Source organism: Scomber japonicus, chromosome 1 (genome assembly GCF_027409825.1).
Source record: "Scomber japonicus isolate fScoJap1 chromosome 1, fScoJap1.pri, whole genome shotgun sequence".
In the NCBI taxonomy this organism is placed as follows: Eukaryota; Metazoa; Chordata; class Actinopteri; order Scombriformes; family Scombridae; genus Scomber; species Scomber japonicus.
In genome coordinates, this window is record NC_070578.1 from 15,093,265 (window position 1) to 15,110,322 (window position 17,058).

General features: G+C 40.6%; 1 protein-coding gene across 1 annotated transcript in view; it reads left to right on the forward strand.

The window, feature by feature from the left end:
• The first annotated feature begins 2,511 nt into the window (after nt 1–2,511).
• Nucleotides 2,512–17,058, forward strand: part of LOC128355967 (MAM domain-containing glycosylphosphatidylinositol anchor protein 1) — a 176,779-nt gene continuing 162,232 nt past the window's right edge. Inside the window, exon 1 of the mRNA XM_053316362.1 lies at nt 2,512–2,597. Within this exon, the coding sequence (XP_053172337.1) occupies nt 2,531–2,597 (67 nt within the window). The 5' untranslated portion in view covers nt 2,512–2,530. The remainder of the gene's footprint in view (nt 2,598–17,058) is intronic.

Genomic DNA, 17,058 nt, shown 5'->3' on the forward strand with positions numbered 1-17,058 from the left:
TTGTTAAACAGTCAGTCTATTTTTGCTGTCATAAATAATTGGTCCACGGGGAGGGGTGCTGGTTGTGGTGTTAAGGGCTCCTCCATTAGGCCCAAAAACTTTCGGAGCGCCTTTCATTTCTAATTGGCACCGACGATTGGTGGCAGAGCAGCTGGCGAACTCCAACAAAGAGTCGACAACAGAGAAAAACACGAAAACCACTGCTGCCCCTTTGGCTCTTAAAGACATCCTGTGGCCCCCCAAACGAGTTGAAACCCTGTTTCAATGCAGGCGCACAGTGAATGGGAGAGCGGGGAAGCGAAGAGAGGGGAGCAATGTTGTTCTTTTGACAACCTGTTCAGTGTGGAGCTGTGAGGCTTGGCTTGAGCGCATCTATGTGTAAGCCTCTGTCCTCCCTCCCCTCCTTCTCTCTCTCTCTCTCTCTCTCTCTCTCTCTCTCTCTCTCTCTCTCTCTCTCTCTTCACAGACAGGGGCGGTCTTTCTCAGTCTGCTCACATATTCCACTTGGCCAGCATCACTTGGAGTCCACAGACACAGCGCTGATTGAACGAGCGGAGGGGAGCTCATTTTCAGAGCGCCTGATTGTGTTATAGGGGCTTCACTAGACTGTCACCGGTCAGAGGCAGAGAGAGAGAGAGAGAGCGAGAGAGAGAGCGAGAAAGAGAGAGAGAGGGAGTGAGAGAGAGAGAGAAAGAGAGAGAGAGAGAGAGAAAAGGGGAGACAGTAAAGCCACTTCAACCACGCCTTTAAATAGTAAATAGTCCAAAAACAGAAGAGACAGTTTCTGTTGGATTTTTTCCTCAAAGGGAAAGCGTTTTATTTTCATCTTGGTGAAGAGGCACCCTGGAATCCAGCAGCGGTGACATTCCGCTGCCCGCGTCTCCGTGCGTAAAATAAAAGTTTAACACACCAAGGAGATTATTTGAGAGCACAGAGAGCCCGGAAAACTCTCCATCATACTCTCCGGGAATTGTAAAGTTGATACTGGACGCCCAGTGATAGAGGATATATAACTTTTCAACACATTTGTGGAAAGAAACGGAGGCAGGTTCGTTAAGGAGAGCTGTGCAATTCTCTCCGCGGATCCGGGAGGAGTGCGCGCAGCGCTGAGTAGCAGACTGAACCAAAGGACGGCACCTCGGAGACAAGGTAGACAGGCGGCGGGGGTTACATGCCGGCACAGAGACTAGGCCTACATTTTTATTCTTGTCAGGATTGTAATGGTGTATATTTAGTTTGAATTTCTTCTGTGTGCGGGGAAACTGGGAATGTCTAAAAATACAGAATCAAAGTTGAGCACTCATACTCTAATTACAGTTATTATTCTCTATTTGTGGGATCTACCCACCCGCCTTTCTTTAATTTGCATCAGTGATATCTCTCCAGCCAATATAACGATCTACCAGACTACATGTCAGTATGAGCAAGTCCAATACAGCGCATCCTGACATTAACTCGGGGTATTAACTCAAATGCACTGTGTAATGAAACTTTGATCACGGCCGCGCTGTAGGCTATAATGCAACCTGTCAATGCAACCGGCTCAGTCATTACAGAAATGTGAGGGCAGACGTCAAAAAGGGAAATCCTCATTTGGTGAGAGGAGTCAGAGTCCATTAAGTCCTCTGACTCCAGCTGCTTTGAATCATTTTCTTTCAGGTTTTCCACAGGTTACAGATTCACAAATACATTTTACAACAGCAATTATGTGTTATTTTTTTCAAAGAGGATGCCACAGATAAAAAATAAAAAAGTGCATTTTTCCTCCACCGGACCTATCGATCTGACGTAGCCTAAAGGCGGTGTGCGTGTCTGTGGGTGTTCGGGGTGTCAAGTGCATGACCCCACTTGTAGCTAATCCTCTGAGAATATACTACTGCAGTTTTAGTTTTCTCTGTTGTCCTGGCTCTTTCTCCAACTCGGTGAGGAGAGGACAGTGGAAGTTTAGCCGGGTTAAACAGCGCACAACAATCCTGTAAATCTCCAATTCTATAACACACATACACACACACACACACACACACACACACACACACACACACACACACACACACACACACACATACACCGCTTGTAAAATTCATATAATCCATGATTTGTGATTGAATTACCCGCCCTTTAAATTGAATGGAAAGATGTAGGCTGTGCATCGGGGTCTAAATTGTTCTGGGTTGAGGAGGGGGTTCACTTTGAGAACCTTTTCGAGGTTCACGTTGCTGTCCCCGCCCCTTCTCCCCGTCTTCGATATAGCATTAAACATTTTAATATTATTTTCACGGCTTAAGAGGACATAGACAAGAGAAAAAAAAGAGAGAATGAAAACAATTGAAACACACCCAATGTCTTAAAGTAGTCTACCTCTTCTTTCTTTTTGTTAACAATCACTCAGCTGTCACCTCTTGTTTATCACATGAATTTGCAGGCTGTTCCCCTCTGTGCGCCCTGTTCTCACCCCCTCTCCTGATCTCCCTCTTCCTCCTCTCCCTGTCTCTCTCTCTCTCTCTTAGGTTATGACGGAACTGAGCTGAACATGGAGCTTTTCTGGATTTTGTTATTTTCTGGCGTCTATCCTCTTACCTGGGGCCAAGGAGTTTACGGTAAGAACGCGATATTTACAAATGTATCGATGTTATTGCATCGATATAGTTCTTTATTAGTGCCGGCTGACTGAGCTCCACTGCAGCAGCTTCATGTTGATTTGTTCAATTATTAGTTCATAACTCTAATTAAGGAGTATCTCCGTGTCACACAGTGTCCGCGTTTCACTATGCACTAATATGAGGCAGTATAATAACTGGTGTTTAAACTACTGAGAGAATAGCTTCAGGGAGATCGACAGCAAATTAACTTGAAGGGGAGATATTACCTCTTAGAAGTCACTAGAGGCAGCTGCAAACCTCCAGCCAGTGGTAATAGAGGGGAAACCCACCTACTGTAAATCCAGCCTAATTCCATTTTTAGGCTGACATAAATCTCTTACAGTGAAAATTCACACCATGCATCACAAGAAATAGCCGGATTAGTGTGATTAAACTTTAAATTATTGTTTAAGGGGTTATGTGAAGCACTGAATAAGGGTCATATTTGGCCACAGTCTCACTTACAGTATCACAGTATGTCCCATGCTTACTGAATCAACCGCATGCACACAGACACACAACAGGTTTCCACCAGAAGAGGAGGAGGAGCAGGGAGAGGAGGAGAGCTCTAAAATGTAGCTCTTCTTTGTCAGGTTAAACAGGACAGTCACACTGTGCTTTTGAGGATAAAGCGGAGATTTGTCCCCTCTTAAAGCTGTCTCACTGTACTACAGAGGCTCAGTTTCTTCTCCTACAGGCGCCCGGCCAGATATGCGTCCTGTCCCTTCAGGCAGGGCAAACACACAAGCCGATCTGTCAGCTTTGATACTTTGATTTTGATGTTTGAAGGCATGTGGCAGCCATTGAAAACAAGGCCTGTTTAGTCATAGTCGTATAGAGTGCTGTTGTCATAAGCAATCCTGCAGTCGGCCGTCACACACACACACAGAAATACAGACAATCTGTTATTTGCTGATGCATATAGGCCCATTTAAGAGTCCTTGCTAACTAATCTGGCTTGTATCACTCTTGTACTTAATGCTGTTCTTACATGACATTCATGAAATCTTATAGTCATAATATGTGTTTGGTTGGGTCCTTGCAATACAATGCATGGACATTATGACGCCCACACCTGCAGACAGAGCAGTGTCTAAGTACTGTGACAGTGCTGGATGATGTCATAAAGTATGGACATTACTTTTTCCACTATCTATTTATACAAAATGTCAAACATAGTCTTACAATAAAAAATGGATGTATATGAGTTTTAGTAGTATCACTACTTATCCGGGGTCCTTTTTTATCTGCGGGTATAGGCCTCACCCGCTTTGATAAAGCAGGATTTACAGTATATTTTGAACACACTGTTATGTTTGTTCCAAAACATTTCAGCGTACATATATTAGATATCTTGGAATGCAACATTATTAAAATATGTAATGTTATCAACTTATGAATTGCTTTCCCTGCTAGTAATCATTTTGTAGGTGCTTTTTCATGAAGTTGTCTTCTGATGTGACTTTTCTGATCTAGTTGTGCTGTCCTGCAGAAGGCTCTCATCTCCAGTTTGCCCTTATTCATTCTTGTCCTCATTTTTTTTTTCATAACTATGAAACGGTATTTGGTTCTCTACAGGGCGCTGATTGTCATGAAAAATTTGTGCTTCTGTGCCTCATGGGCTCTGTCACAAATATGCAGTGGGTCAAAGCAGATGAAATTCCAGTGATAGAGTCTGTAATTTTGAGTGATTCAAAGACAAAAAAACAGATTTTTTTTTTGCTTTTTTCTCCCTAGTGTTGTTGGGTGTTTGTCTTATGTGTGACAGCAGCCTTTCAGTCTCTGCTGAGGGAAAAGAAGTCCTAAAGCTTTGTGAGAATCGTACTGGCAAGCATTCACAGAGCCATGGATTCCCGGGTGGCTCGTGTTGTGGTGGTGCTCAGCTGTGTGTACCTGTGTAACATTTTTTATGTAGGTAAATCGTCATCACTAAAAAGAGTCATTCAGAAAGAACAAATCGTTCCACAATTTGCACAATTGCAGTAAACAACAGCAAGAGCGAAGATCGGGAAAAGAGCCAATGAGTTTGGCACTCTCGCTCGCTGTGTATGCAGATATGCATAAAATGGTTTCCCTCACTTTAGAATTGTTTAGCACTTGCTCTGGCAGACAGATGCGACTCACCGTCCATCGGGAGTCGAACAGTGTAAGCGTGCCTGATTGATGTCAGTGCTTTGGATGGCTGCGAGATTCATTTGTGTTTGGATGCGTGCGTATTTGTCAGCGCATGCCTGTGAGTCTGTGCGTGCAGGTGTTTGTGCTCGTGTATGTGCCTGAGATCATGTGTGTGAACTTGCAAACCTGTGAGTTTGTGTGTTTGTGCGAGTGGGATGTGTCTGTGCCTCAGACACACTTTTCTTCCCTCTGCAACAGTTTGCTGGCTCAGCAGGGACTTGTGGATCAGTCACTGTTTCTCTTGCAGCAGTGTAGTATTGATTGTGCTTCTGTGAATTTTGATAGGCTGTCATAAAGCTTGTAACACCTGTCTGTCAAACAGCAACTGGACAGACAAGTGCACCAAGGAAATGCAATGCTGTATTTCAATGGGAAGAAGAAAATCGGCACACCAAATATTTTTCTCACTGTAAGATTTGCTCTACAAATGTATTAAAGTAGTGTATAATATGTCTTTTTTATTTGACAGTACATTAATTAGTCTTCTCCTCTTCTCTGGCTTTATTTGGGATGCGCTTTTTATACGCATCTCCACACGCTGATCGCAAACATCCCTGCATACTTTTCAGTTATTTTCAACTTTCATTTAATCTGGATAGACTGTAATCCCAGACATTGCAGGCATAATGTGGCATTCACATGCACTGACTCTCATCATTACTTAAGGATTAGGAGAGGTTTCAGACAACTTCAAGACGGTCTCGCAGGATGTGACTCCTCATCTGAAGGACTCGACAGTTCCAACATCAACAGAGACTTAGTGTACCAGAAATGTGTCTCTCTGTCTTTGTGGTGCTGCATCACGCTCTGTGAAGCAACAGAGTTTGCAGGGACACCCAAGTATTGATTGCTTGACAAAGTCACACTAAACCATTAGCTGCCAATGTAGAAGGAATCTAGACTGCATTAGCCTGCAATATGATGCCTCATTATGTGCTTGTTAACGGGAAATTTAATGAACTAAAATCAATGATTTCAGGGTTTTTTTTGTGTTTATTCGAGCAAGGCTCTTGCAGCAGCAGGAAAGTTGAGGCCTTGCCATCAGCCATAGAACAAAGCACCACAAGAGATGCAGAAAGTTAAAAAGTTTAATATACCCAAATTGTGCACAAATTTAACATCACTTTGAAGATGTTGCCCAAGGAAGTATTAAGACTTGAAATACATTGCTAGTTTTTTGTTTGCAGTCTATGTGTGTGTAGATGAACCACCAACATTTGAGCATTGTCTTAACATCAAGCTTTACTCTCTCCAGTACTTTAGCATGCCATGGCACATGGGTTGAAAGCCAGTGACCTAGAAAGAGATCATACCAGGTTTACTGGCCAGGCCACTCACTCCCCAGTGACTTTAACTCTTCCTCTACTCACATCAGCACTTTTTGTTTGTGTCTCTTTTATGTCTCTCGCTGCTGAGTTTATTTGGGATGCTGAATATTGCCCTTTTCTAATAAGCATCCATAATTTATTGTTGGCTCTGAGGCAGTGGAGAAGGGAAGGGGAGGGGATGGGAGATGGTGATAGGAAGAGACCGAAGCATTAAGCTAGGGATGATGATGATCTCTTTACCTCCCACAATCTGACACCTACTATCCCCCTCCTACTCTTTACCTCTTTGCTTTATTTTTCTGTTCTCTCTCTCTCTCTCTCTCTCTCTCTCTCTCTCTCTCTCTCTCTCTCTCTCTCTTGCTCTTATATTTGCACATGCACACACACACACAGACACAAACCTCCCTTTGCTTCCAATTGCACCCTCTCTGTGATGTGTAATGTCAGCGATTGTTGAGTGACCTTTCCTTCTGTATAATGTTTAATTAAAAACCTTGGAATTTAATTAATGGTACTCAAACAGTTTTTCCAACTGTCTAAATGAAAAGGAGATAGATAGATAGATAGATAGATAGATAGATAGATAGATAGATCGATTTCACCAGTGTTAATCACAAGTAACAATTAAAATTAAAGTGTAAACTACTTCGACTACTTGTCAGAAAGGGGAAAGGAGGGTATCTGCCTGCACATAATGCATTTTTACTCTCCTCCTTTTTGTTTCCTGTCCCTCCCTCTCTTTATGGCTGTCTCCACTCATCTTTGTCAGTCTCTCTGATCCAATCTCTTCTGCTAAAAATTTTAGTGCACATTGAGCTATGATTATGTCCTCTTGCTCCCGTTTTTCTCTCTCGCTAACTAGGTTCACCATGGTCCATTGTTGCCTTTATATTAGAAGGGTCATACCTTGTAGACACTCACACCTCATGTGTAACCTCCTTGCTTTGATGCCTATACAGCTCATTCTTTGACACTTTTTCGTCCTTTCTCTTCTCTTCTCTTCTCTCCTCTCCTCTCCTCTCCTCTCCTCTTCTCTTCTCTTCTCTTCTCTTCTCTCCTCTTCTCTTCTCTTCTCTTCTCTTCTCTTCTCTTCTCTTCTCTTCTCTTCTCTTCTCTTCTCTCCTCCTTCTGTATGGCTGGCTGGATATTAAAGCCTGACAACATTTCTATTAACCCACAGGTCAGCAGCAGAGCCATAGGCCTATGGTCACAGTGATATGTTGACTGTGGTTTACACTAGCGTTACTACCTGGGGCTAAAGGATAAGAATGTTCAGACGACGTGTTGGGAGGTCTGATTTATCACCTGAGCCCGGGGTGGGCACAAGGTAGCTGGTGGAGATGGGCAGTCTGGCACATGGGGGCCCTGAGTGAGGTGATATAGTAATATATCACCTTAGAAAGCTTAAGTCTACATGTGATATATGTATATACATGTATTTGCACCAAGATGTAAGTTGTCTTCCTGCCTCTTGCATTCATCTTATTAGCTAGTTTTAAAGGACAGATCATTTTACTCTTTGTGCAGATAGAGAGGCAGAGATGAACAAACATTCAAGGGTACACAGGGCAGAAGGCTTTACTCAGTTTTTAAACACGGCGAGAAATATAATTTGAGTTTTAAGAGGTGAAATTTGATTAAATTATACAAAGAAATCTGATGGATGTTATTCTTAGTGGCATTTATCTTACTTCCTCTCTCTCCCCTTTACTAAAAAGCTCCTTTTAGTCCACACTGTGAAGCAATTTTGTTCCCAGCATTGCGAGTGTGTATAAATAAATGCGACAGACTACTTACAATGATTATCTACATTCCCTGAAAATGTTTCCGTTTTTCCAAGTCAGGCTAGAGGAAATCAAAGATTGAAGTTTGATGAGGAGGAGTGAAATCTTGACTGCAGGCTCTGCATGCATCTATGCAAAGTGCTGAGGACTTCTTTGCTTTGTAGCACCAACAGAATTATTAACATTTTTTCTCACACATCATAATGTAAACCTCCCTCTCTCTGTTCATTTGTATTTCTTTCTTCCTGACTTTGTAGTTCCTTCACTCCCTCTCTTTTGAATGATGATGCTTCTTTTCAAGTAGTTCACATCCACACACTCACACAATTAAGAGCCTCCACACAATTTCCACACACACAGACATGCGCGTGTTTAAACATCGTTCACTGCATTTACCTTTCACTGAACTCAATCATTACCTCACTGTCCTCCGCTGTCATCTCTCTGCACCAGGATGGTAGTCAGTGACATCCACACACAGCTGTATGGATGAGAGTGGTCCAGAGACTAACGGGACGATATGGGTGCTCTGTGGGTATGAAGGACTGTCAAAGAAACTTCACTTTTCTCCTCTGTACTCCTGTCACTCTGTCAGACATTATCAAGCACCTCTTACTGGCTCAGCTTCAGGAGAGGATATACTTATATGTGTCAGTGTTTGTGTTTTTGTGCACCATTTTGGGGAAAGCATAGCATCTTAGTATTTGAACACAGTGTACTGTAGTAGAGGCTAAAATAACAAACATGTTGTGGTGTAGCTGTGTTTTGTTATCTTTGCATTAGGGTTTCTATGGGCATGGTGCCTGATGAGAAATAAGGGCTAGTATGTGTGTGTGTGTGTGTGTGTGTGTGTGTGTGTGTGTGTATAGGTGTGTGTGTGTGTGCATATAAGTGTGCGTTAGCATGCATGGACGTGAGAAGGAGGGAACATTTGGCATCTAACTTATTCATGAAAGCGACAGGACGGTTGTGAACAGCAGGGAGAACATGGCTTACATCAGAGACCGTCTGCCTCCTCCTGCACTTCTCTCACACTGTCACTCTCTTTCTTCTTCACTTCCTTTATTTTCATCTCCCTTTCCTTTGTCTTTAGCAGTTATTTCTTCTTCTTCTTCTTCTTCTTTTTTTTTATTTTTTTTTGTTAAAATCTCTATGTGAATGTTTTAGCTAGCTTAATTTTGCAAGTCTACTCTAACAAGTTAACCCTAAAATCATCTAACCCTGATAGGGCATATTGTTGTTCTAACTTTAAAGCCACAATGTAAAGAATTTTTATGGCATTATAACATCTCTCAAACTGCTCTGATGGAGGTTTTGTTTAGAGAAAAATTTGGCAATTCCAATGAAAATAGGTGCAGTTTATGTTGTTGCTTTCATGATTGCATTGCTGTTATGCCACAGTGTGTTTTTCTATCCTGCCACTAGGGGGTACCGAAGTTGGAGCAGTCCTTTAAAGATTCCTTTAAAGATCGCCTCCACGCATTTAAGACACATAAAATATTCTTTTTGGACTTTTTTACAAAAAAGTTACAAAGCCACAATCCTGCTCAAATGTAAATGTCTTCAGTTTATGTTTCTTTTAAGTTACAATGTGGTCTGTTGGTATAAATCTCTTTAGAGAGCTTTAAAATATTTGCAATTTTGTTTACTCACCCCAAACAATTGGTGTAGTTTTAGAGAATGTGCACAGTGCCATACATACAGGTGGGTGTTCTGCTGACACCTATTGATCTGTCACTTCATAGAAAACCTGCACACAGCCACTGACTGCTTGGGAACACCTTATCATAAAGATATGCTATGACTTTAAGAGTGGCAGGAAGCACACACACTGCTAAAACCACACTTTTCAAGGCTGTTCCTCCCACATATGTTCTCCCTTTCCCTTTGGTGTGTGCCCAAAACCTCCAAACAACAACAAAACAACCGCAGCATCCTGAGTTGGTCGTGTCCAACTAAACTTTCTGACAGCAGGAAAGGATCAACACAAGAAATCTGTCTTCTACTCCTACACACATCTGGCCTTAATAATTCAGTGATGCGTGCTGCTTGGAGATCTTGCCCTCTTCCTCTCACTCTCTCAAACTTACTCTCCTTCAGTGTCAAACGGTCCTTCCTCCTTCTCCTCATCCTCCTCCTTACTTTAGAAACATTTTTCCGGCCCCTTTAAATATTTGAAATTTTAGCCTGGTACCCTCACACTTTCCCATGTTCCTCCATGCATCTCAGTTGTCTCAGATATATCCGACGGATCTGTCAGATATGTTGAAAAGTCCCCATGATGTCGGTGTAGCAATTTACCTGCCACCAGCTACACATCCTGATCCCTCTCCTCCTCATTCTCATTCTGTCTCTCCCCATCGACTAAACTTTTACACGTCAAGAGAGATGTTCCTGTCATCTTCCTCTCTTCATCTCTCCTCTCTGTGATCCTCTTTTCCTTTGAAACCATCCATATAACTTCCCTAAACCATCAAATAAAATCTGTCCATACTCTACTTTCCAGCCTCTTTCCACCCTAATACTCTCCATTCATCCACATGCTAACCCTTCCCCTTTAAAAAGATTCAACCTTTAACTCTTCTCATCTTCACTTCTGCCCCCCTTCCTCTACCCTCCCTACCCTCCTCTTTCTTTACACCCGGTACCTTTTTCCTCCAAAGCCCTGTCATCTTCTCACTATCATCCGCCGATTCAGTGGCAAGCATCCACCCACCACTCCACTTACTGCATATATAGGACATTGCACACACTGTCATTGAAAGCTGCAGACAAGCTTTGGGAAGCAGTGGGCTGACACTGGGGAGCAAGGAGACAGCTGGGTTAGCACAAACCTCAGTAAATGAGGGCAGAGGGAAAGGTGAATCATGAGGAAAGGGGGTATTCTTTGTGGTGAAAGTAGCCAAAACAAAAAGGAAACTGAAATTCAACTATTATTTTGATTGTGAATTAAATGTAATGTTTGTTACGGTGTATTATTTAGATACATGTGCTGTTTTAACCCCAGCAGGAACTTATCAAAAGAAGAATAACAATTAATTGACTGTATTTATACCCAAATGATATCTAAATCTTGCTGGCTAGTTTGCATAGAGTCTAGCTGAGTTAGCATGACACAGAAGTTCCCAACCTTTGTTTGACTGATATACCCACAGGCCAACTAAAAGTGGCTATTATACACAAGGCATAGTGATCCTAGACTTGATCTCTTTTTTTCAGCAGGTTTGGTCAGTTTGACATTTGAATGACATATTCATTACTGTTAGCTATCTTTTTTGACTTCTTTGCATCCTTGTTAACTAGTTTTCATACATTCTCATTCACAACGCATGGTGTCTACTGATTTGGTTAAGCCTATTGCAGCTAGTAATTGGTGACAGTAAAGCTAAACATTTGCCTCAGGTTTGTAATACACTAATATGTGGACATGTATTTTCTTCACCATGTAATAATTCTCCGTGTTTACAATAGAGCTGATTTATTACCTTCTGGTGGCTGTAATCTATGGTTGGGAATCACTTGTAATTGCTGGAAGTCACTACAGTGCCAGGAACTATCAGGGTGAACACATCACTGTTGTAATACGTTGTTATGGGAGAACAGATGTTGCCTTTTCTAATCAAAACATTGTGAGATTGAGTTGATGAGATCCTTAATTCTTTGAAAATGTGAAATGTGAAAAAAAGGAGCTCCTGAGCTTGTGGAAACATGTTCTATGAGGAGGGATAAAACCAAATTAGATTTGCAATTTCCAGGTGTGTGTGTGAGAATATTATTTCAACCTCAATTACTATGATGCCTGTGGCTCAGGACATAAAAATGAATTCCTCCAGACATTCTTTTTTTGAGATGGAGGTGTTGTTAAATATTAAAAGATTATGCTCCAGGTAGTTTCAAGCAAACTTCACACTGCCATTCAAATTCTGTTTGCCATCAGTGAGTAAAATGAAGGAATTCCTTACTAAAAAACTTTATGTGATTCCACTCTATGTAATGTGTTTCTATGTGACTGCAACACCACAGTGATGAAACATTAGGCCCACCAGGCAATCTACCTGACCCCTTTTAAATAAGGTGTGTGACCCTCTTTTCACAAAATGCTTTAATGGAAAGAAATCAATGATACACATGTTAGTATTTTGATATGTCAGTTGATAACATGAACATGTAGCCATAAAACAGACAGAAGTTTTGACACCTCTGCGGTTGTGATGTACATATTCTACACACATTTGAGGATGTGAAGTGATTTAGAAAAAAGTTACATCATTTCGTGTATATGAAACTGAAGATGACAGTTTCTCTGAGATAGATCACCTAATTTATTTATCAACATCACCTCACCACCTCAGGCATTAACACATCTGTGTGATGCTGATGAAATGTTTGAGTTTTGACATTCAATAGAGATGACTTAGATCTGGAGACAGGAGAGAAAGCACACACGGCAGAGCGAAAGGCTCATATTAAAAAACTGGGAGAGACACAGTGAGAGTGACATTGAAAAGGGCAGGGCCAGATACAGAGCAGCTAAAAGAAGAAAGGCTTCCCTAGAGACAGAGAGCTAGACCGACAAGGGGTTCAGAAAATGAGAAAGAAACAGAAAGAACGAGTCACTGCGAAAGAACGAGAGAAAGTAGAAATGAGGGTGTGACCTAAACTTTATTTGCCTTAACCCAAAGCAAATATTCGAAAGTTTACTTTGCAGCATTTTTACATTTGATTTTGTGTGTGTGTGTGTGTGTGTGTGTGTGTGTGTGTGTGTGTGTGTGTGTCTGTGTGTGTGTGTGTGTGTGTATGTGTGTATGTGTGTATGTGTATGTGTGTATGTGTGTGTGTTCGTCCCATTGTGCATTTACAAGAGAACTTCAATCACACAGACTCACAGGTAGCTTGTTTTTTTTTCTGGACAGAGGAATTGAAACTGGCCAGCCAAGAAATGAAGACATGTTGGTGATGAAACAAATCTGGTTTCCTTTTCTGTAAGTTTGGCTGAGCTTGATGGAGTTATCCATATTATTTGTTGCAATTTACCACCTAACTGAGGGAGAATATCTATTATTTTAGTACTGATTCATCTGCTGATTATTTTCTTAATTAATCCATGAATCATATGGTCCATGAACTGGACAAAAAGAATGTACATTACAATGTGTAACTGCTCATGGTGACATCTCCAACATCCAAAAATATTCAGTTTATCTTAGAAACATAAGAGAACCTGTAAATATTCACCGCTCCAGGCTTGGTTTATGAGCTACTGGTGCAACAATAGGGGAAAACAGGTAGATTATAACACAAAAGTGAAACTGCACTATATGTCTTGAATCAGTTGTTTTCCTGTAGTAGATTGTCACTCCTTTTGGCCACCGTGGTTAATCAGTGTCATCTAAGTTTGAGTGGCATTGGTCTCATATGCCCATCAAGCCAAGCTAAAGGATTAAATGTTCAAATGCTTCAAACATCACACACACTAATACACCACTTTGGACCTAAAAGAGCTTGCAGAGTTTGAAGAAGATACTTCTGAGACTTAGCTGTGAGATATTCACAAGTTGTAGCATGAAAATGTTTCAGTGATTGGTGCTGGCTTTGCTTTTATCAGACTCTAACCATCCTCATCTTCTCTTTTTTCACTTTCTGCACCAGGAGTTTTTCGCAGTAAATTCTCTGATAGGACAGCATTCCCTTTCTCTCTTTCATTATACTCTTTCTCACCTTTAAGAAAAAAAAGCAGAGAAACACACACACAAGAGACTAGAAGTGCATGTGGCAGCACAGATGGTGCTGACTTGTCCCCCTAAAAACATTTTCTCTGCTTTTTTTTTCTTTTCTTTGTTTTTCCACATCATGATTACTGTACTTGCAACCAGCTTTCTCCTGTGCTGTATTTTCTTTAACTTTCATTCTGTCTTGCTATTCAAAGTCTTCATCCATTTCAGCTTCATTCTTCATTCCTCCTTGTTTTTTAATCTTTCTTCCTCGCCTTCTCTATTCTCGCCTGCAGCACCCTGCAATGCAAACACAACCTGTTCTGAGGGGAAGTGAATTATTGAAACCGCTGCTGCCATTCCCTCTGTGCAGAAGTGGGCCTCAGAGGAAGGAGGGAGAGAAAAGAGGGAGGAATGAGGGTGGATGAAAGAAATGGAGAGGATGGATTTGTCAGGACAAAGGCAGGGAGGTTTCAGGGTGCAGAGAATCAGATAAACTTGTGATAAACTTGTTTACTCCTTGTCTACATGGAACTGTGTTTACAGTGGGACAAAGTGGTGAGGTGTGTGTGTGTGTGTTTGGAGGGGAGGGGGGAGGGGGGTGTGGTGGGGTTCAACCTTGTTTTATTTTAATTATGAATTTCAGATATTAAACATTTGCAAATTATGCTTTGGGGAATTGTAAAGCTGTTCATGATACAGGCTGAATACCTACTTTTGTAAAATTGTGGTTGTGGAAGAGATTCAAAAGTCTCGTCTACCCTCTCTTCCCCTCTCTCTCTTTTTGCCTCTGCATCCATACAGTACATTTTATTCAGCATATCAGACGTCAGACGTTCTGGCAAACTAGACTTTTCTTCAGAGGCAAACAAAATATTTTATTAATCTTTCTCTAACCTTAATTATATGTATTAAATTGTTTTATTTTTTTCATTTGTAGGCATTATTTTGCATGCTATGTGCATAGTCCTGTCAAGCCAGAATAGCTGTTTACCAGCTAACATAATGACACAGCTACACCACAGCACATTATTCTGATCGGATAGAAGGTTTTAGTAATGGAAATATACATGACTAAAATCACAAGCAGGAAAACTGGGGGCAGTTTCCTAAAGTGCGATCAACTCAGCTACTCATCTTGTTTATGAAATTAGGACCTGTGACACTTCTTCAAGATTTAAGTGTGTTCAGCATACAAAATAGAGAGCAAAATCACCTGTGTGCAAAGTCATGCAGTCTTGTGAATACATTGAAAACTGTATTTAATTCAGTAGAACAGGAGTCAAAACCAAGATACTTTACAGACTAAGTGGTTGAGTGGTTGAGGAAATTGGAACATGGTAAAATGGCTTTATAAGAGCAATGATATTGTACTGGTTGCCAGTGCACTTCTTCATCTGGAAGTCGTTCTCACATGAGTAAAGCTGGTGGGTCTCTCTAACTAAGCACTTTACAATATAAAGCTACCGGGCTTATTCACAGAAGGTGCGTAATGGATGTGTATGACCCGTGTATCCCCCTCTTTGTTTTAGCACCCATGTCATGAGGAGGTGCTAGTAACTATGTACTATTGTTGGGGTGAACCACAGAGCAAAGGTGTGCATGCAGCTCATGCATTTACAGCAGTTGTTGCATCATCTTCTCTGTATCTCTCACTTCTAAAGTGCACTCGACAGAAACACACTGACGAGAGAGAGATGGATAAATCCTATGCTTGCCTAAAGATAGTCCAAAAATAATGGAATGAAACACCAGCTGAAAAATAACACTGAACAAATGAATAAAGCTCTCATTGTGTAAGACAACTTAAAGGTCACTGATATAGATACAGTATACATTAACATTAATATTAGAACAGTGAAATAAATGAGGTTGTTGCTTCAGCCTGATGCTTCAGCAACAAGTTGATGGTTTGTGTAGTATTACACTGTGACTGCAGCCTTGACATGTAATTGAAACAGACTTCTGGACTGAACATCCAGGCTGAACAAGGGGATGCATATTGTACAGATGTACACAACTACAACTTATGTAAACTTGGGCAGCGTGTGCTTTCTTCTCTGCATTGACAGAACGTTACAGAAGTCCATTGTATAGTCTACAGTTAATTGTAATAACTTGGTAAGAGTATATCAAGCTTACTAAACATTATAAAGCTTATTTAATAAAGCTATTTCCACTTAATGCACTTTAATTCTATTATTTTTGTTTCTATGATGAGTCATACCAAATATAGCCCACGTAATGCTTTTGTTTTGACTTTTCAGATGTTCAAAATTCTCCCCCAGAAGTCGATGCTACTGCATTTGAACTTCCATGTTCATGCTAGAGACAAAAAGAGGCTGTCCAAAGAGGCTGTTCCTGCCACAACAAATTCAGAGACTAGAACAAGAATTCATGAATATTACACAAAACACTATGTGTACCTTTATTATGTAGGAAAACATAAATAAGTAATTATTTGTGGCAAAATCTAACAAATAATAAAAGAACTTGACTGGCATATCTGGTAAGACTGTGTAACTTTGATGAGACAATAAATATTTTTATTTGTGATCAATTGGTTATTGAGATACAAATGATCGTTCCATCAATCTTATTGATATTTTAAATAAAGGTTTGATAGTAGAACGAATATCAGAACATATGTAAGTAGCCTCCTCTAACAGAGCCAGGACATTTAGTGCCTAAGTCACTGATTATCTGATTTTTAGATGAGAAAAAATGATGTTTCAGTCTGTTGGCCAATTACAATCAGAGATGACAGACTGAAAATCTTCCACCCAACTTTTTATTACCGGAAGTGGTTTGGTGTTAGAAACCAAAGCTACCAGTTTAGTCTTAGTAGTAATTACACTAAATATTATATGTTCCAAGAGCAACAAAACATAGGTTATATATAATGAAATGTGATAATAAACACATTAAGAGGAAAAAAACCCTGCACATTGTTGCATGGTTTATCTCTAATTTATTGAAAACTCTGAGCAGACAGAGAATAGTTAACCCACAAGAGATATGACTGTTGTAATTGGTAACCGGATAATTTCATGCACTTTTATCTTCCCTTAAGATGTCCACTTCTCTAATTGCTGCTTTTTGTTTGGCAGTGAGAGCTTTGAATCTGTGCCCAAGAAAATATGTTTTTATTGCTGCCAAATTGAATTGAAAATTGTTGATGCAATATAAATGCATGGTGTCGGCTCTCTGCCAGAGTGTTGATAAATGTACTTTGGCTTGATTTAAGAGCAGATACAAACCTCCCCTCTTCAGATGTGTGTAAGTATCCTGGGTTAACTTTTACTTTTTGCTGTTGTCCTTGAACGTGACAAGCGATTTTTAAATGAAGTTTTATTGTAGGTAATAAAAGTAACTGGATGATTGAAAGTGTAGAGGGGGTAGATTGCGTGTGTTCAATAAA